This window comes from Blennius ocellaris, assembly GCF_963422515.1.
Source record: "Blennius ocellaris genome assembly, chromosome: 4".
NCBI lineage: Eukaryota > Metazoa > Chordata > Actinopteri > Blenniiformes > Blenniidae > Blennius > Blennius ocellaris.
In genome coordinates this window covers 28,027,418-28,048,412 of record NC_137653.1, presented here as the reverse complement: position 1 = coordinate 28,048,412, position 20,995 = coordinate 28,027,418, and the positions used below count along the sequence as shown (strand labels likewise).

The window sequence follows — 20,995 nt, the reverse complement described above, 5'->3', positions numbered from 1 at the left end:
TATTTACACATTTGCATACGACACCTCAACCTCACATTGGTCAGTTCCTCGTGATGTATGCGTTGCTATGGTGAAGTTGCTATTCCTTTGTCTCCAAAACTGCTTAAAACTGGTTCTTCTCAGAGCTTGACGTTTCTGTGGGACCAAAGTGACCTCTGACCTCTTATCTGTTCCAATCTTACCTTAATCATGAATTGTGCAGAATGGAGCACTGAGGAGACATCGCCAACCAACTTGGGATGTCCCTGAACATTAATTTACAGCTTTGTTTTTCCCAACTTTAGCAGTGGGAGAAATCCCAGCTGTGTAGGAAGATAACAATGCAATGTGTTCAGTTGTCTCACAGAAATCAAATGTTTAACTTGTATATTCCTTCAGTCCCCAGAAACCAAATTACATAGTGAGCTGGTTGGATGGATGGATCAATCAAATGTCCTCATAGCTCCTTTGTCTCTTTGTTATTGAATGAGTACATTAAAAGTGAGATATTATAGTTAAGTCAAGTCAAGTCATGGAGGTGTGGTGAAAAAATTAAACGATAACTAATGTTTTTCATATTAAGATACACCTAAGATTATCAAGAACAGAACGATTTACAAAATGTTTACAATTACTTTGGCTCACAAAAGTGGCACAGTACTATCTTTTTAATAGCGAACATTGGGGTGATTTTCTCACTAATATTTTCTTGTGTTTTCTGCTCTCTACACTTATATTCTACTTTATGTCTCTTGATAAATATCTGTACTTCCTTATGCCTGTATGCATCTACTCCTAAGCCTTGAGTATAATAATGAATGTACTATCATACATGTATGAGTACTGTACAGGTGTACTATCAGAACTATGAGTGTACTGTCATAAACCAGACTAGCAGCAGTTGAAATGTGTCCTCCGTGGTGGACATTATAAACCTGGCTGTCTCCCACCCACTGCATCTTACTGAAATAACTCATACTGGTGTCCACAGAGGACATTTAAGGCTTTTCAATCATGCCAAAAAAAAAAAAATCAGTATTCTAATTATCTTACAAATATTTGGGAATTTAAAAACAAGTGTGAATTGATCATTTCTTTTCTCCTGGTCGTCAGGAGGATATATCTATGTGGACGAGTTCATGACTCTACAGCTGTATGTCTACCCGTCTATTGCTATACGTCTATGACGAGAGGACGTGCTCGTGGCCATGCACACTGAAGCCCGCCCCCTTTACAACAACCCCCCAGCCTACAAAATGCCTCCAGCCGGGGCCGTCGCTCCACTGTTGTGATCCCGGGCTGCTGCGGCTCCACAAGCGGACAGTGAGCGTCGTTCCTCGGCCTGAGTTCCAGGGTGTGCCGGAGACCAAGCGGCCTTTCGCGTCCATTCATTCACCATCAACAACAACAACAACAACAACAACAATGGCAGCGCACGACTTCAATTTCCTGCTCGCGACGGACTCCTACAAGGTGAGAGAGAGGACGCCGTCACGGTTCCCTTTGTGGCTCTTGTCCTTCTTTAATGTCTCTTTTTGCGCTTCGCCGCTCGGCGCTGCACGGAACGGCTGCAACGGAAACCGAAAGTAATGCAGCTCCGCGCGTGTGTGAGTGTGTGCGCGCGCTTGCGTGTGTGTGTGTGTGTGTGTTATACAAGGTTGAGCTCACAGAAAGGCATTTAATCATTGACATTGAATCAGGTGTGTGTAACACGTCTATAAACGTCTATTTCCCCTTCACCCTCACGTCTCACCCCCAACAGGACACATTTCTTCAATGAGACAAAAAACTGAGCGAGTGTGTGTGTGTGTGTGTGTGTGTGTGTGTGTGTGTGTGTGTGTGTGTGTGTGTGTGTGTGTGTGTGTGTGTGGGGACATGGACATGTCTGGACCAATCTTACTACCGCTACGTCACGACCCCTCAGCCTCTGATTGGCTGACATCCCAGTGATCTATCAGCTATAATGGAAATGTTTTTTTGAATGACACACACACACACACACACACACACACACACACACACACACACACACACACACACACACACACACACACACACACACACACAGAGTTAAATGTTGATGCCACACTATCCACATGTAACATACCAAAAATGACAGAACAACAACATTGTTATTGTAACTACTGTATTCCTTCTGTATTAAAGGTTATCACTATTTTATTATTTACTACATCATTATTTAGTAACAACTTCCTTTTCAACATGTGAAGAGTGCTTGATCTCCGGATCATCATGTGATCATCAAGGAGCTCAAACCACAGCGTGGCGGGCAAAAACGGTGCCGTCACATGACCACGCTTTGGGGGGGGGGGGGTCTGTAAGCTGTACAGTGTGGACTTAATCAGGGGTAGAATAAATAGGCGGTGAGCACTGTAAGTCCCCTACTGTCATGGCAGTCAAGTCATGTTATAAGTAAATATTAGAGTTATGCAATATGTGAACATTTTCCAATCACCAATGGACGATTGCCAATATATTTACCAAGTGGGAAGGTTTGAGCCTCTCAGTGGTGTTTCTGTCGGGGCTGAGGGAACAAAACGGTGAAGAAGTATAGATACACTCATTCCTACTGGCCAACTTCAACTTTGTTTTCCATTTTTAAGCGATCCACACGTGTCCTGGTGCAAACCCGGGCTCTGCTGGGTCACAATTACGACCCAATAACCTCTAACTGATAACCACGGGAGGGTGAAGTTTTGTGTACACTGGGCCTTACTTTCGGTTTAGTTTTCCCGTAACTCCCTGACTCAACATTCGTCTTTTTTTTTCTTTTCTTTTTTTTTATTAAAAAAAAAGACATTTTTAAATACAGTACAGTCATTCCAGTGTGCTTTTCTAGAGAAAATAGAAAAGCACAACATTCGTCTTTGCCAGCTTTCATCAGTGTACAACATCAAAAAGTGAGACGTGATGAACTTCAACACTGCTGATCATTCAGATCGATTCGTTCAATGCGGTCCGACCACTGGTCTTGAACACTCACACCTATTTTCTGTGAAGAGCAGTGAGTTCCAGGAAGGCCCGCCCGTCACTGAGTGTGTAGCTTTCAGTTTCACTTCTCATGGTAATTTAAGTCTGACAGGATTCTCTGAGCACATGCTGCTGGTATATGAAGCGGCGCACGGCCCACTCGCACTTAAATGTCAGAAGTCACTTCAAAGGTTTGCGATACGTTTAAATGGCAAAGGTCTGCCAGATGACCGCTGGGCGTTCCGATCGCCTCCCACGACCCCTGAAGACCGGCCGGCGTAGGTTCCGAGCATGAGTCTGGTCCAGACAGCAGATGCGGTCGTCACGAGAGGAGAGATGCTGCGTGACGGAGCGGCTTTATTCTGGTTTCTAATAACGGACAGTCAGTCGCCCTCCAGCTGCACAATGCAGTCGGAGAGGGAAATTAAATGTGGCCAATTAAACAATTTGACAATCCTCGGATACCTTCTTTTGTGATTCCTGTGCGGTGAAGGTGTGTGACAAGGAGTGTCACACACACACACACACACACACACACACACACACACACACACACACACACACACACACACACACACACACACACACCTATCCGTTTAATCCTTAATATCAGATATCTTATGGGAGGCATTTTGGTAATAAATTAATATATGATGTTATTTACAACGTGTGAAAAAGTTCAGTTGTTTATAACAATATAGTTTATAGTTGTTTATAACACTTTTGTCTGTGTTAAAACCTTACTAAAATACTGACTTTGTGACCGCTCCCCTCCAATATGTCCTTGCCTGTAAGGGTCAATAAAGTCTTTTTTTTTGTCACATTCACACTTATTTGCTCTGCGATCTGATATGTTTGACAACTTTCCTCCACACTGTGCAGGAAAGTTCTCAAACATACGACGACTTCAGCTGCAGTTTAACGTCCACCTTGTCGTTACATGTGACTTGTGTGTACGTTGTACAACCTCAAATTTCATTATCCACGCTTGCATAATTGGATTTCCACAGTAATAACGAGGCTGAGTCTGACATCACCTTCAGCACTGGCCCACATGAGACTGGCTCTTTTGTTTTCTTCTGAAATCCTCCCTTGCGTAACGTACGTGATGATTAGCCAATGCATCCCGTATAAACCCGTGGAGCACGGCGCGCTTTGGCCTCCGCTGCTCGACGCCGTACGACCTGCACAACCCCCGGCGTTTACTCAACAGAGCCGTTTGCTTAATAGTCTCTCGGCGGAAGTGTGTCCACACGCTGCTTCCTCCATCCTCGGTCTGCCGTTGAGACGTGCCGGTGTTGCGTTTACACCCCCCGTGCTCTCACACCCTCAAGAAACGTAGACTGAAGTCGCCACGAGGTCAAAAGAAAGGAACAACAGACCTCAGTCTCATGCAAACAAGCTCTGACTAACGATGGGAATTAAAAGGAAAACATCAATAAAAGTTATCGGCTCAAAAAAAAGCACAAAGTCAAACTATTTGTTGCATCTTTGAATGCAAAATGAAGATAAAGTACGAGCACAGTATCTTTACAAAAATACATCATTTTGAATTGGATGTACTGTTTTTCTATTAATATAATTCATTCATTCATTCAGACTTAATAATTTTCTTGTAGGAAACTTATAGACCTTTATTTCTACATTTGTCTTTTTTTTTTTTTTTCATTGTCCCGTCGCCTTGAGATTAAACGTTTAATACATCTCAGTTCCACTGTTGGTGTTTAACATCAATCTGCTTGACATCAAACCCTGTGATGAATCCAGTAATCTCAAAAAAACCCCAAAACCTTTCACCTCAGAAGTCAACAGCATTGGAATAAAGAGTCTGACTTGGTTGTATTAGTTTAAAGAGCACGCCATAAGGTTGGCGTGTTAACGCTGGACCATCCGGGCCCAGTTTTGTTTTTCATTCCCCAACAGTTTTCTGTTCAAAGTCCAAAGGGCTCGTGTCTAATCTTTTCTTTACAGGTGTGTTGTCCCTTGAGCATTTTATCAGCCAATTAAAGGGCCAGTTTCATTTTCATTTGTTGCGCAATATCAGTTGATGCGAGTTCTGTCGATCTGAATACGACCCTATGATTAAACACCGGAGTTTATAGTGTAAATATATATTGTAAAATATGACCCGATGCCTTGCAGCAGCACTCTATTTCAATTACGGGCAGAGAATTATGGAAAACATCACAATAGTAATACCTTTGACGTCTTTAACCTGTTTCCCACGTGGACTTTTGTGAAAACGTTGGCTGCTCCTCTGAAAACCCCGGGACAGTTCTCATACCGGAGATCTTCAAGCCTGTTCACCTAAATCCTGGTTGGTTCTGTTTGAGAGAAAGGAAAGAGGTTTGGACTCGTAGGTTTAAAGAGTCGTCCCTTTCAGTGAGCTGCTGATTATTAGGTTAGAGCTGCAGAAGCTCAGAGGGAGACTTGTGTTTTAAGTGGCTGTTTTCGTTGTGTTTACACGCAAAAGTCACATTGAACTCGCCGATCCTGCAGTTCTCAGCTTGAACCTCGGCACACGTGCAGGAGGAGAACATTAGATGAACTGCTGCGTCTCTAATGAGGCCAAATCACCAGCTTGGATTCTTCTCATATCGATTTATGTTGAATGTCCTGGAGTTTCAATCCAGCCCCTTCATAGTGAGTTCAAAAGCTTTTCTTTCTTTTTTTTTTTTTTTTTTAACCCTCTGAGGCCGGCGGACGCACCGTGCGTCCTCATCACATGACTGTTTTAAACAGGCGGTAGCGTCACAGCGCAGCGTCATCTGGTCCAGTGTTTCAATCTGTGTTGACAGTGCAGATATAAAACTACAAGATCGTTTTAAAATGATGTTGATCGCCCAAATAAAAGAGATATGAGGAAAACTGTGTCTGTGTTTTTCCGCAACATTTTAGTGCTTCATGTGGATGAAGACCGGTCAGGACTGAAAGTGAAAGGACCCGAGTAGCAAAAAAAACACACTCGTAATGTTCCAGTATACCTTCCACTCATTGGTTGAGAAGAAGAGCCCATGTCCAATCAAAAGTGTCCATAGTGGGAGGCGTCATTTTGTTTAGTTCACCCGTGAAAAAGTAAACGGAGAGATGGAAACAGCGAGAGTGAGTTGAGATTTATATCAGAGAAAAAGCGACTATTATCATGATTTGACCATGTAGTGAGTGTGTAGTGAGTGTGTAGTGAGTGTGTAGTGTGTAGTGAGTGTGTAGTGAGTGTGTAGTGAGTGTGTAGTGAGTGTGTAGTGAGTGTGTAGTGAGTGTGTAGTGAGTGAGATTAGAGTGTTTTTTAGTTTCAAGTGAACTCTTTTTTTTTTTCTATCAAAACAATGAGGCGCCTTATGAACGTCAATCAGGCGCTCCGACTTTTTTTTTGAAGAAGAGCACATCGAGTCTGATATTGAGCTTGAGAGTGATTCTGATGACAATATTGAAGACCTCAGCTTTGTTTTGGAAGAGGGCAGAGAGGTGTCCCCCAGACCAGGACAGGTGACCCCCAGACCAGGAGACGTGTCCCCCACCCCTGTCCCCATCATTCCAGCTCCACCACAACAGCCAAAGGCTAAAATGTAAACATTGCCTGCAGGAACACAATAAAAGGAAAGACACTCCATGGAAATGCCATGTGTGATGTGTCCCTCTGTGTTGTGTTGGACACAATTTGTTTTTTTGAGTGGCACAAATAATTCACCTGACATTATATGTGTGACCTTTTGTAAATAGTTTTACAAAAACGCCTGAAGCATTGCTTCTATTTCACTGTAAATATCTGTATATAGCTGTTTTTTCAGGCCTGTTTTGATAAATTTGAGTTAATTATAGTTTAGATTTACTTCACAAGTAAACTAAATGATTCTTTGAGCATGTCTAGGAATTTGATCATCAATAAATCTGTTTTTCCCAACCAAATTAGTAGTTTTATGGTGTTTTTAGATCCACTGTGTTAATAAAGTATGCTAAACTCAAAACAATACTTCAGAGCTGCATTTATGAGGTTGTCCTGAACAAAATGACACCAAAAAAGGCAAGGTTTATGGATTTTATATCTCAGATATAAAGGAAAAATCAATTGTAGTGAAAAACGGCACAAAACGCTTTAGGCCCAGGAGGGTTAACTGGCAAATGCTGAGAGTAGTTTGGATCAGCTGTTTTGGCTCAGGGCAGATCTTTAATGTCTTTTTTTTTTTTTTTTAATAGATCGGAGACTGCAATAAAAGTCGATCTGTAAACGGAGCAACAAGTTGAAAACATCCACGTAGCAACCCCACACAGCGACGTCAGCAACCCTGCAGAAATATGTGAAAGTAGAAAGTGAAAATGCTCCGGCTTCCACTTACAATACCAGCGATAAAGAGGTCAGAGGTCCACCCAGACTCATAAAGCAAAGTGCAAACAAAGCCAGACCTGCTCATATTGGCCAATGGGTTACTTTTATTGTGAAGGCGACAGCCGGCCCTGAACATAAACCAATGTATTATTATAGTCAAGGTTCTGGACTCTGAATTCACTTTTTTTTTAATGACAAATGAAACTAATTCCTTTTTTTTTTTTTCATTCTTTGAATCTTTGAATTGATATTTTTGATAGAAACGTCTCCAAACCAAACGCTGCTGTACTTTTCTCTATATTGCAGTCCCGTTGGAATGAAGGTGCTTCTGAATTCATTCACTTCATATTGCAGATCGTGCATCCGATCAGTGATTACTCCTTATTAAAAATGGAATTGTACAGTATCAATCACTGACAGAGAGACTGGTGAACTGGCTCATCAGCAGTGTTACCTGTCTGTTGTTTGCAATCCATAATGCATTCATCAACTGTCTTATTTTGTCTTTCAGATCACGCACTACAAACAATATCCTCCAAATGTCAGCAAAATCTACTCCTACTTTGAGTGCAGACGCAAGAAAGGCTCCCAGTTGAACGAAGTGGTGTTCTTTGGTCTGCAGTATCTCCTGAAGAAGTACCTCGCAGGTATTTTCTCTTCACGTCATGTGAATGTATAGTATATTTGGAGCTTTGGCAGTGTGTTCCGCCTGCCGTCCTCCAGCGGAGGCCACGCCAGACAACCTGATCAACCTGCGGAAAACCTTCAACTCAGCTCTTCTTCTCATTTATACCTTTAACCCCTCAGTGTCTCTGGGTAGAGTTTCAAACGTGGCTTTGAGATTTAAAAAAAACGGCATCTTGAAAGTAGCTTGAGATGAATGTATACATATTCTGGAAATGTATTCACAATGATCCAAATAAATTACATTCAGGAATATCTCAGGAGCGCGGCCATATTGGAATGGAGAGTCAAACTATAAGCCACATGTCTTGTTTTCTGCCATGCTTGAAATCAAATAAAATGTCGATAAGGTCCCAGAGATCAGAGGCTGTCAAAGTGTCCAACCTACCAAACACGGTGCGCTTCCTGTCTGAATGCTCACTAATGCTCTCGGCGGGCCTCAAACTGTTCCTTCTCTCAAACATCTGGACGCCACGTCTGTCCACCATCAGCAACAAGATCAGGTCAAATGTCTGGAGCTCCTGGCAGGTTCATTCAGCACCAAGAGGATTAACATATTGTACACATGTAATACCAAATGGGGGGGATCATTTTTGAAGATTTGAATTCCTTCATGATTTACAGTAATAGTAAAGTTGTGTTAGTGCAGCACTTCAGTGCAGGCTTCCAGATCAGGGGCTGGATCTGATGTGTGTCCTTTGTGCTTTTCTGCAGGCCCGGTGATCACTGAGGAGAAGATCCAGGAAGCCAAACTCTTCTACCAGATGCACTTCAAACAGGCCGTGTTCGACGAGGAGGGCTGGAGGAAGGTTCTGGAGGTGGGTGCTCAGACCGTCTTCACCCGGAACGTTCACAGGCTCTGAAGCTGAAGACATGTGCTTGTCGTTGGGGCAGAAACACGACGGTCGCCTCCCCATCCGGATCAAGGCCGTCCCCGAGGGCCGGATCATCCCCAGAGGCAACGTGCTCTTCACTGTGGAGAACACAGACCCCAACTTCTACTGGCTCCCCAACTACATCGAGGTAACCTCACCATCCGGCTCTTTGAAACGGTGAAATATCCAGATCAGCGGTTCACAACTAACTTCTATGAACAATGGTCAACAAAACCATCTGCGGACGCAGATTCCAGAGCAGCAAACTTCCTTTTCAGTTTCTTTGAGTTGGTGAGTTTCCATCGGTGTTTGGTTCCACCGTGAAACCTGCAGACCCAACTTGTAAGAAATCACAGTAGGTGCTAAAGACACGTTGCTCCCATTGTTTTTCCATGAAATGGTAAATTGTCTGGGCTTCAACATCTAGTATGTTGCTTATATTCTGATGAGAATGAAATTTGCACAGTATTGCATTGAGTTTACGTGTCCTAACTTATTCTTGGACTGCGGCTGGTGGATTTGTTCTCCCTGTATGAATCAATATGCGCTCAGGACTGAGAGCTGCTGTTTCAGAAATGAAACATGAATTAAAGTTCACGATCTCAGTGTCTGTCCTGATTCCCCGTGTGATCCAAACAATAAATAACACCACTGCCTAAGTATAACTCCAGTCCATAGGCAAAGTAAAACCAGATTATAAGACAAATAGTTGTATGAAGCTCACATGCATTTCTTTCGCGGTGAGGCGGGAGCTCAAACCACTGCTCCACCGTACGGCGTTGTAATCCACTCGAAAACGGATTCTCACAGAAGAAATCAGTCCACGGCTGAACAAATACTTTTTTTACATGAGTATTTACATATAAAAAATAACAAAAACAATCTGAGCAAGCATTTCATACTTTCCATTTTGATACTGTAAACAGACTTTGTGTGTTTCCCAATAAAAAGAAGCAATATTCTCTCTCCCCCTGTTCAAACACGCCTCAGGAGTCACTTAGTAGTACGACTAAGTTTGTTTCTCTCTGGACATCAAATGAAAACCATCTAAAAGGTGTATAAAAGTTCAACCTTAGACTGATCATTAAAGGCGTGTGTAGCAGTGTAGACAGGGAATAAATGGATCTCATTTAACGCTGTGGAAAACTACAGTAAAATAAAAATGATACTGAAGATGCTCTTTGGCCCTTTTGTAGTAGCTCCATGAAACGTTTAGTAAAATATACCTAAATGAACATTTTATCTTATTTTTATTTTACTCAAACAACAAAGATTTCATAGATAGCAAACTAGTCATACCTTTTTTAAGGTGTTTTCGTTAAATGAATCCTTTCTGTGCTTATATTAATCTGCTTTGCTTTGTACGCATGTTTTAAAATGACTTATTTAATTTGTAGCCAATCTTGTTTGGTATTTAATTTTCCTTCTATTCTCTGTGAAGCAACGGTCAAAGGAATTTCCCTCTGGCACTAACAAAGTATTCTTATTCTAAAATGATGTGAACAATGCTGGAGAACAAGGTTGAAAAATCAGGTACAAAAACCAGTGAAAGTGTAATGAAATGTTTACCAATCGTCCTAAACATTGATGGAAACTTCATTTTGGAAGTGTCTCAAACTACTGTAGACATATATGAAACTTCAGAAGCCACATTTTGAACCATGTTTTACACTAAATATGATGGGAATCACTTCTGATCATAAGACCGCAGAGGTGAAAAGAGCATCGGAGCTGAACTTCCGCTGTCCTGGCCGTGACTTGCTCCTGGCCTCCTGTCCTCAGTCGTCCCCACAGCTGCAGTAGAAACCGATCCTCGCCACACCTCCACAGTCTCTGGAAGAGCTTCTGCTGTCTCTGGGAGACCAAACATCCCTGTGCTGACGTTTGTGTCTCCCCTCTCCTCCGCCCTGCCGCAGACCATGCTGGTCCAGATGTGGTACCCCATCACGGTCGCCACCATATCCAGGGAGTTCAAGAAGATCCTGGCCAAGCACCTGAAGGCCACCTCCGGCAGCGTGGAGGGTCTGGACCTGAAGCTGCACGACTTCGGCTACAGAGGAGTTTCCTCGCAGGAGGTCAGAGACGTGTGCCGCGGCCAACTCTGTATAGTCGTCAAGATTTAGCTTGTGTGAGGAGTGTACAGTCAAAAATAAATAGATTAATAAATACCAGTCCAAGTTGGAACGAGTGCTGTCCTCCCTGCTAACTTTTTAATTTTTTTTAGTTTCGTACGACTGATCTTGTGAAATTCTTTAATATTTTAGGACATTTACATTTCCACTGTTGGCTGGACTGCGTATGATCCACTGTTAATACAATTTACAACTTATATTTGAAAGCCTTTCATTCTAAAAGCGTCATCAGTGTAATGCACAAGTAGAAATGGTTGAATACTTTTAAAGCAGAAACCTGTTTTGAGAGTTTAAGGGTGAACTGGAGGTTCCCTCCTGCTTCCTCAATATTTGTACTCAGATGTGAGAGCTGGAGGAATGTAGAGTCATGAAACATTACGGCAACTGAGAACACCTCCATGGTAGCCTGGCTTCACCGGGGCTGGTTGTTTCAGGGACTGATGATGCCGTGTGGCCGGGGCTCATATGGCTGAATCATGCAGCTGTCATCACTTTGTGCTCGTATCTCTGCTTACCGGCATAAAAGTCAGATTAGAAGGAAAGGCAGTGATAAGTTATCCTCAGGGCTGGACATTAAGGTTATCCTGAACATCCGGGGCTAGTAAAAGCTTTGCTCGGGCAAGTGAATCATCTACCCAACTTGCTCCAACAGGCTCGTGGTTTTTTGGCGACATTTTGACGTTTTTTTTCAACAAAAATCACTTAATATCACCAACGGATCAGGCCATCGCTGGGCGTGGCTAATCCTCACCCCGAGAACACGCTCACGTGATTCTCGCGTGAACAGCGATGATGGTGTGGGAAAATGCTTGATCGTCGCGTAATTCCTCGGGATTCCCTCGAATTACTAGTCGGGGAAACTCCTCGTCGTTCACCATTTTGAATTTTTCACTTCTGTCAACGTTAAGATCGTCACTGGAACGTAGTAAGAAGTCGACTTCAATACATAAGAACAACTTCAACTAAAACGACTCATAACTTTTTATGGTGCAGAAGAGATGTTGACTGAGCAGGAAGAGGAAGAGGAGCAGGGACAGGATTTGATCTGTTATTGACCAATATAATAAAAAATACATGACACACATTTACCAAGTTATGGATAAATAATGACTAATACAATAGATATGGTGTGGTAGGAGTAGGTATTATGTAGTAGTATGGTAGTAGGGTGTGACGGCTCCAATCTTAATACTATCAAATGTATTTCAGACCAGGAAGAAAGTTAAAATATATATTATTGTTCCTCCAGATTGAAGAGTATAAAGAGATACGCCTTCCCAACGTTTCATTGAGATATCTTGATTATTAAACTACAAGTGTTTTAAAGTATAAAGTTATGTTGGTTGAATTCATACATCACCCAAGATTATACGTTTCCATTAAACTCCGGACAAGTAATTTGAGCAAACTCCTTAATTTGAGCCCTGATCCAGTTAGCGACTGTCCTGTGTGTCCTGCAGTCTGCAGCGCTGGGCGGAGCAGCTCACCTGGTCAACTTCTGCAGCACCGACACGGTGGCCGGACTCCTCATGGCTCAGCGCTATTATGCGTGTCCGATGGCTGGCTTCTCCATCCCCGCAGCCGAACACAGGTAACGCCCCTTCTGCAGGTTTGTTTCCCTTCAAGCTGACCCGAGGTCAGCTGTGGCTCTCTGAACAGAGGCTCATCTTTCACTCCTCTTGCCCGTTGAACTGGACAATAGTCTGCAGATGAAAGATGGCAGTCGTGGTGAAATCTTTGGTCTTTGCTCTAAATTGGTGGTTCTATGTTGCCGTTCCAGGACGGGTGATGTCATGGTCTTTGACCAAAGACAACCTGCAATAGAATTCAGACACTGTCAGATAATTGTGGCGATGGTGTCTCTGCTGCCGGGACCTGTTCGTTACGTTTACATGGTGTGTGTTGTGTTGGAAAATGAAAGACCACGACAGTAAAATGCATATTAGCTAAAAAGCTCTTCCATACTTGCTGCTTTGCGTGTCGGCAGACCGCTTTAGACTTGCTCCATTCACACTACATTTCAGGGTTTACGTCATAATGTGACGATCCCGAAAATATCCCCGCTCCTGACGCAGACATTCTCCTTTCCTGCAGTTTTGGATGTTTCACACCAGGGGTTCTGAGCCGTCTGGCTTATTTTTAGAATCTTTTAAATTGGGATTGTACAGACGGAGCTCCTACACAAGCGCTCCTCAAAGCACACGTCCATTGTTGCTCTGGCACATGCGGTCACAGAAATTGGACTCCAAGGTGGGCCGCAGAGGGGTCAGCGTGGACACGGGGGTGGAGGACAGCGTTTCTGTCACGTGGACCAGCGTGCACCCTGCAGACACGTGGAAAGTGTGATTTGGCCTCAGCGAATACTTATTCAGGATCAGGATTTCTCTCCAAGCACATAGACGCCACCACAGCGAGGGCCCAGTTCATACCGCACGTGTTTATTGCACAATCGTGTCTTATTGCGGTATTTCACTGTGCAATCTACACACTGCACACCTGGAACTCTGCAGGCCACATGCAGCTCCACACCAGTAATGTCGTACTCCAAATGTCTTGTGTCTTGTTTTGATTTGTTTTATACATCCAGTAAAAAAAAACCAATCTAAACCTAATTGAGCATCCTTTTACAAGTTGTAATTAAAAATGTGTAAAAGTTGGCTTTGTACACAAATCCGTTTTGAATAAAGCTTCAATTAGCAGATTGTTTTCTACAGAAATAAATAAAGCAGAAATCTACAATCGGGACTTGTTTTGCTCTCCAAACGTGCTGAAAGACGTGAGGTCTGGTCTGTGACGGTTCCTCTGCAGGCTGTCGGCGGGTTGAGTTCAGCAGTTTGCTCATTGTCATGACGGCGGTTCAGCCAATGCTGCTGCAGTCGCCTTCACTGACTGACATCGCATATATAAGTTATAAACTTTACAGTGGCGTCCACCTCTGGACCTCAAACCGAAGCCTGAACACATTTTGCTCTGATCGGTCCAGACTGTTGGATTGTAACAGACTTCTGTTAAATTCATTCTTAAAGCGAGGTGTGACGCGTCTTTTCTCAACAGAATCGAATGAATCTTTGAATTTCGGGTGCAGGTACACACCGTGTTGTTTATTTGCAGAGTTTTACTGGAAATGTAGCATTTCTCAGGTCCTTTAAGCATCAGGCCTCCTTTACACGTGAACTGTTAGTGAGTCTTCTTGGGTCTCCGGTCCTGCAGCACCATCATCTCCTGGGGGCGGAGCCGGGAGAAGGAGGCCTTCGAATGGGTCCTGGAGCAGTTCTCCTCGGGCCCGGTGTCGGTGGTCAGCGACAGCTACGACATCTTCAACGCCTGTAAGCACATCTGGGGAGACAAGCTGAAGGAGCGCGTGATGGAGCGCAGCCAGGACTCCTGCCTGGTGATCCGGCCCGACTCCGGGGATCCGGCAGAGACGCTGCTCGAGGTGAGTCCAGGACCGGAGAGGGAGGCGGCTGACAACCTCCCTGCTACGTCCAACACTCACTCACTGTGGACAGAACAAGACAAGAAACCAGGAGCTGAAGCAGCCAATTGGTTTTTGTTTCAATATCTCAATAACCAGCAAATAACTACACACTCCTCATCAAATATGTATCTTTATGAATCCTAATCAAATAAATACAGACAAAACACAACTTGATAAACCCTTTGGCTTTATATATTGACAACAAAATCCAAGTTTCATCTCTTGTTTCATTGTGAAGATTCAATTCTATTTATATGGCACCAAATAAAACAGTCATTTCTCAGTGAGAGAGAAACGCAACAAATCCATACGAGAAAGCAGAGCGACTGCAGAAAAGGAAAATTCCCTCGAGCAGGAAAACATCTTTGCAGAACCAGACTCAGAATATCTTTCTGATATTCCTGTTGGGGTGAGAGGAGAGGACAGACCCTGGTTTGAGTTGGGTACAGAAACTGCTTCGGCTTCAGATCGTCAATGTCCAGTTCCACAGTCAGAAAGGGAGGGAGGAATAATTTGAATAACCCATCATTTGACCATATATGATGAACTAGTTTCAATTCATTTATGAAATGTAATCAATACTGCTTGTTGTGTAGACACAGTTACATTCTTAAATAACAAAGGTTCATTCAAATACTCCCATGTCAAAGGTAGTAAAACAGTTCAAAACTATCTAAAGGGACTCAAATAGTTAAAAGTATAACACTATACTATAATAGTAAAATGTTCATAATTGTAGTTTTTACACTTCATTATTGCAACACATTTTATACAATAGGCTCAAATTTACCCATTCTGTATTGTAAAAGTTAAAGTTTAAAGTGTGTTAAGTTAATTCTGTAATAATTTGATGGACAGTCTGCAGAAATGTGTCTTTACTCTGTTTTCGATTCAGTCCTGAACGTCATAGTGGCGTGAGAGGTAGTTTCACTGAGGCTGGAAACGAGTGAAATAAGAAATGGTTTGAATGTCCTTTGAAATGTGGCCTTGCAGGTGCTGAAGATCCTGGAGGAGTGTTTCGGTTCTTCTCTGAACTCTGTGGGTTACAAGGTGCTGCCGTCCTACCTGAGGATCATCCAGGGCGACGGGATCGACCTGAGCTCCGTTGACGAGGTAGGAGACGGGACGTCCAGCTGATGTCTGGGTTGTTTTTTTTTTGTCCTTTCAGCTGTTTGGGATCAGACCCATGTCCTCCCGTCTCACTTTTGATTTTGGAGCTGCAGTCCAGCTGTCATGTTGATTTGTGAAGTCGTCCTGTGCTGCTCACATCAGACGTGTGTTCCGTGTGCAGATTCTGCAGAAGCTGAGCGACGAAGGCTGGAGCGCGGAGAACGTGTTCTTCGGCTGCGGCAGCGCGCTGCTGCAGAAACTCAACAGAGACACACTCAACTGCGCCTTCAAGTGCAGCTACGTGGAGAGCAACGGCAAGGGGGTGAGAGGACACCCGCTCAGAAAACAAGACTCGTGAACGTTCACAGCAGCAATGAACACATGAGCAGTCAAACCAGAGGGTGAAGACCTCTGCTCATAGAGGCGGTGCGTCGCTCATCGCGGCTGCTGTCACTTAAAGTCCCAGTGAAATGTAACACACTACTTTGCAAAAAACGATAGTTGGGGTTCTACTTCTAAGGTTCCTCCGACTCTGCCCCACCACTGTTGTCGCATAACAAAGTTATTTGAATTATGAATCTCCAGCCGAGGAAGTCGGGGGAATCCTTCGTGGGCGTGACGTCAAGAGTTGTGCAGATCTCCATCTGTTTTGTTTATATTGGCTTGTTTCCCTCTTAAATATCCAAGTTTTTACAGTGTTTTGAAGTTATAGTCGGCGTTTTATGAGCCTTGACGAAAGATTGAACATGGAAGAGACCAGAGAGGAGAAAAGGAGCACGGGCGGCGGGAGTGGCTAGCCGCTAGCCGCTAGCTCAGGCAGCTAGTAGACGATCAGGTAATACCTGGACTCATCTTCGGTGATTCCACAGTCAGAAAAGCGCTTCGACATGATCCAGGAAGCCGGTCGTTCTGCCAAAAGTCAGGAGCCTCAAAGGTGAAAACTGGCGGCTGCTGAGGCGAGGAGACGAGGACGAATGGAGGACAAAGCGTCTTCTTCCTCTAACATGTTCCAGACGGGGTCACCGATGGCAGAACGACCTTCTGTGTCTTCTTCATCAATCACTGGGTTTGAAATGACGATGATGATGAAATATGGTTAAATTCAGCCTCTTCGTCGTCAAAACTCTGATCCTCCATAATGTAAACACAACTTGGGCGTGTGCACAACTCGTGATGTCACTCTGTTATTGTCAGAAGCTCCGCCCAGCAGAGGAAATACCTGTTTATGGGCTATTTTCTCACAGATTGCCGTGTTTTAACATTTTACCCTTGGGCCAGTTAGCATTAAAATGTCCCTAGAAGCGACAGCCAGAGTGTTTTGGAGGTGGAATTTTCATTTCACTAGGACTTTAAAGCTCCTGAAGTGGAATTGCATTATTTAGCTGAGATTCACTGTGTATTAACTACACTGGTATCAGTATCGGTGCATCTCTGACTGAGTTCCTCGGTGCAGCCGCCACCAAACGCAAAGTGTTTGTGAACACTACTGAGGCAACACGCATCAGTACGTTTGCATTTCCTGTCAAACGGAGCAATCAGGCCTTCATGTTGTTGTTCCAGCAGCTGCTGAGACTTTAGACTGTTTCTCTCTCTGGAAAGTGGAAATAAATGAGCCTGTCACAACAAAGCAGCAGCCGTGAGAAACGCTACATTTTCTATTCTGAAAGTTTGGTTTGATGAGTTTCCGTTGTGTTCATCCAGATGGACGTCTACAAACAGCCAGTGACCGACCCGTCCAAGGGCTCGAAGAGAGGCCGTCTGTCTCTGAGGAGGAACTCTGATGGACTCCTGGAGACGGTAGAAAGAGGAGCCGGCAAACCTGAAGAGGTACGTTCTCTTAAATGCAGCTTCTTCAACTGGTCAGAGTTTCACAAATCATCATTTCTCAGCTCACGGGGATAAAATCCCTCAAACCCCAGAGGAAGGTTTCATTCAGTGCAGCTTGACTTACACGGCGGCTCGTCTCCTTGTGGTTGGAAGCAGTGTGACCTCACGCTGCTCTCCTGCTCCTTGTCTGGACTGTGGTTCTCTCTTTTTGAGGCGAATGACGTGACGTTGTGGCCGTTTCAGGACCTGCTGGTCACCGTGTTCGAGAACGGCAGCCTGCTGCAGGACTTCTCCCTGGAGGAGATCAGGAAGAACGCCCGGCTGAGGGACGACGAGTCCAGTCCCACCCGGCACAACCAGGAGCAGGACCTGCTGCACAATCACATCATCAACGGCGTCCACTCCAAAGACCCCCAGCACAGGAAGTGACTCTGACGCCTCGCCTCCTCCGTCCGGTGGCCTCCACACACCGAGCTCAGGGTTCCACGTCTCACCTCTGAGTCTGAAGCTTGAGCAGGATCCGAGTGGCTTCAGGCCGCCGTGACCCAAACTTCCAAATATTCCGAGCTTCCTGTTCATTTTAGACTAGAAAGTTTTTAAAGCTCAACACGAATGCCAAACGTACGTTTTCTTCTCGATGATTATAATTGTGCTGCGTGACGGGCAGCTTGGATTTTGTGGCCTCTTTTTATTATTTTCAGTGAATACCCAGCCTCTAAACACTTACATATGTGTTGGAGACGAGCACCATGCACGTGTTGACTGCTTTTGACAAGACGGAAACACATCACTGATGCACTGCAGCCGTTTGCACAGAAAACCTGGACGGAGCGCCGAGCGACCCGTCGAGTCGTCGCCACGGTGACGGCCAGCCAGCCGCTCTGGCTGACTCGATAAAACACCCCGTCACCTGGAGCAGACAGAAGGTTCCCGTTGGCGGAATCGTTTCCATTAAAACCTGCATTGTGTAACTCAACTGCTCGACTGAGTCCTGTTAATGGTATCAGACGGGTTTAACAAACAAGATCTATTTTACCTTTGGCTTAGACACGCCCCTGGATGCACATGAACCGATGGCATTCAACTACCAACTGCAAGGACTCTGACAAACATCTCCACCCTCATAGAGAATCATCAGAACTGGCGGCTCCTCTGGGCTGTTTAAGTCATTTAAGATGCAAACATCGTCAAATGATACAACAGCAATACAAGTTGTCCCGAAAGTATATATTTATTTGATCTAATTTTCAAACCCCAGACAAAACATTGACAAATATTTTCTTTGAATGAAGCTGTGTGGCAAAGCACAAACTCCACGCCTCAAGTAGAATAAAGAACAATAAGATTTGTTCCAAAGTCAGACTGAATGTTAGCAGTCTAGTCTCATATCAGTCACATATCACAGGCTTAAGTCAACGGTTATATTTACTGAACTTAACTTCTTAAATAGTTTAACTACTTGGCATGCAGGTTAAAATGACCAAAAAAAATGTTGGTTACTCAACTGCTTAGTTCGCTTTAGTTTTCTAAATGACTTGACTGTTTTAAAGGTCATAAAGAAAGTTAAAGAAAACTACATTGATGACTTTAGTAACCAGAACAAGACGAGCTGGTTACGTTTCGTTGTCGTTATGTTATGCAATGCAACCCAAACCCAAACAGTTGTTTACTGAAGTCAAAGTTAAAACTAACTTTCGCAGGAACAAAACTGCTCAGGAAAACCGCTTTCAATTCAGATTTTTTTTAAGTCTCTGCATCCCGTCTGGAACTTTTACACCTGCTGAGACCACAAGATGGCGCCACAAGACAGATTAAAAACAAAGACCTTCACTTTGAAGCACAGGGACAGTTTGTTCTGGAGACAGACGGCTTCATTCACCACCTGTCAAACTCCCCAACGTGAAGGTGCCTCAGAACCAAACTGTCTTTTGATTCAAGTTAAAACAGGGTCTGAGCCTTATTTCTGCTTCTGAGGTGTGAATATTTACACTTCTTTCATCCGGACATCAACAGAAGTAGTGAAACAGAATAACGAGGACGACACTCTTCTGACGTCTTGTTTCTGCTCCATTATTCAATTCATTACCTTCAAGGTTCCCGACATTGTGACCACCTGGCATCTGTGCCGGCTTCCAGAAGGCTTCAGAGTCCAAGTCTGCTTCAAATGTGCTGCAGAGCTCCACAATATTTCATTTGTTTTAGTTGATGACGTGATATTACGAGTTGCACTTGCTAAAATTAGCTTGAACTCGATAAGACATCTGGGTTTGGCCCTGATGGTCTCATTGGTGGCCCTGTTAGTGGTTTTGATGGCGGTCCTGAAGGTGGCCCTGTGGGCCCCGGACCTCCCAGACCTCCTCCACTTGTTGGAAATGGAGGCGGATCTTCTGAGGTGTTGAAGTCGCTCCTGGTTCTGGTGCAGCTGCTTGTTTCCTGTGTTCAGTCCGATCATGATTCTCTCAACATTTGTCCGGGAAGCCTGGAGGTTGTTTGTGTTTCAGCTCAGGTAGAATCAGTACAAGGTCACCTGAAGGTCAACTGAGCTCCAACACCAAGACAAACTGGACCTGCTGCACATGTTTCAAACACTTCTCCTCCAAAAGGGTTCTGTTATTCACTTGAATAATCTTTTGATTCAACGAAAAGCACTCTGTCACATCACGTAGAAATTGAAAGACTTTTAACGAGTTTAAACAGCAGTTTGATTTGCAATGTGAAAACTTTGGTGCTGATTGTCCACCAGTGTGATTTTATTCCTCACTTTATGAAGTATTATTTCTGAAGACGAAGTGGACATTAACTGCCGATACGAAAGCTCACCGAGGCTTTTTAACGTGCACTGCTGGAAGATAGTGGATGTTATGACGCAGTCTTTAAGTGTTTAATCGATTATTTTTTTCTTGGAGACATTTCTTTGTGGAAGAGCCAAGAACACGGAGGTGAGATTGATTTAGCAAAACATCCAGACCCTGTTTGTTTTGTGTGCCAACATTCCCTCAAACACCAGCTTCTACTGTGTTAGGATCCTTTAAAAATGCCTTTTTGAAAACTAAATAAATGAAATGCGTGAAGCTGTAGCATCTCCCTGGTTTCATCCACAGAGTCGCTGCCGTGTGTCACTGGATCACAACACGCGATTAAATCTGTGACCAACTCAGGCTGCCTCTGTGGTTTCTTCACAACTCTTTTACAAGTTTGACACGGGCGGATTTCAAACAGTCAGCTAAAGTCAAATGTAAACTTCAGGGGAAAAATATGCAAGGCTTCAAATATTGTTTTTGACATTTCACTGCACCAGGATCACGCACACAGTGACTTATATTTGTAATTCCCCACTTTCACCAATAGAGGGAGCCAAATATTGTGTTTATTTGAAATGGAGTCAGTGCTCCACCTGAACCTCTAAAACTAATTTATTCTGTTTAGAAACAACCTTGTAAATTGTTTTCCACTCACATCCAGCCATATATTCACACACCTGTGACTCGAGGACACTTCAGTATGTGGACAGAGTGGAGAAGGGAATCGAAACCTGTAACCTTCCGATTGGGGAAGGCCGCTCGGCCAACCCTTTCATGCAGCCCGAAGATGAAGA

The 20,995-nt window shown here is 43.9% G+C and overlaps 1 protein-coding gene across 1 annotated transcript; it reads left to right on the top strand.

Annotated features, from left to right (window-relative positions):
- The first annotated feature begins 1,250 nt into the window (after nt 1-1,250).
- Nucleotides 1,251-20,516, top strand: nampt2 (nicotinamide phosphoribosyltransferase 2). The gene is made up of 11 exons (XM_080494596.1): nt 1,251-1,452; nt 7,806-7,941; nt 8,693-8,796; nt 8,873-9,001; nt 10,770-10,928; nt 12,446-12,576; nt 14,196-14,421; nt 15,457-15,576; nt 15,755-15,895; nt 17,275-17,400; nt 17,644-20,516. The coding sequence occupies exons 1-11, from the start codon at nt 1,405-1,407 to the stop codon at nt 17,827-17,829; spliced, it is 1,506 nt and encodes a 501-aa protein (XP_080350722.1). The 5' UTR covers nt 1,251-1,404; the 3' UTR covers nt 17,830-20,516.
- Nucleotides 20,517-20,995: the final 479 nt, after the last annotated feature.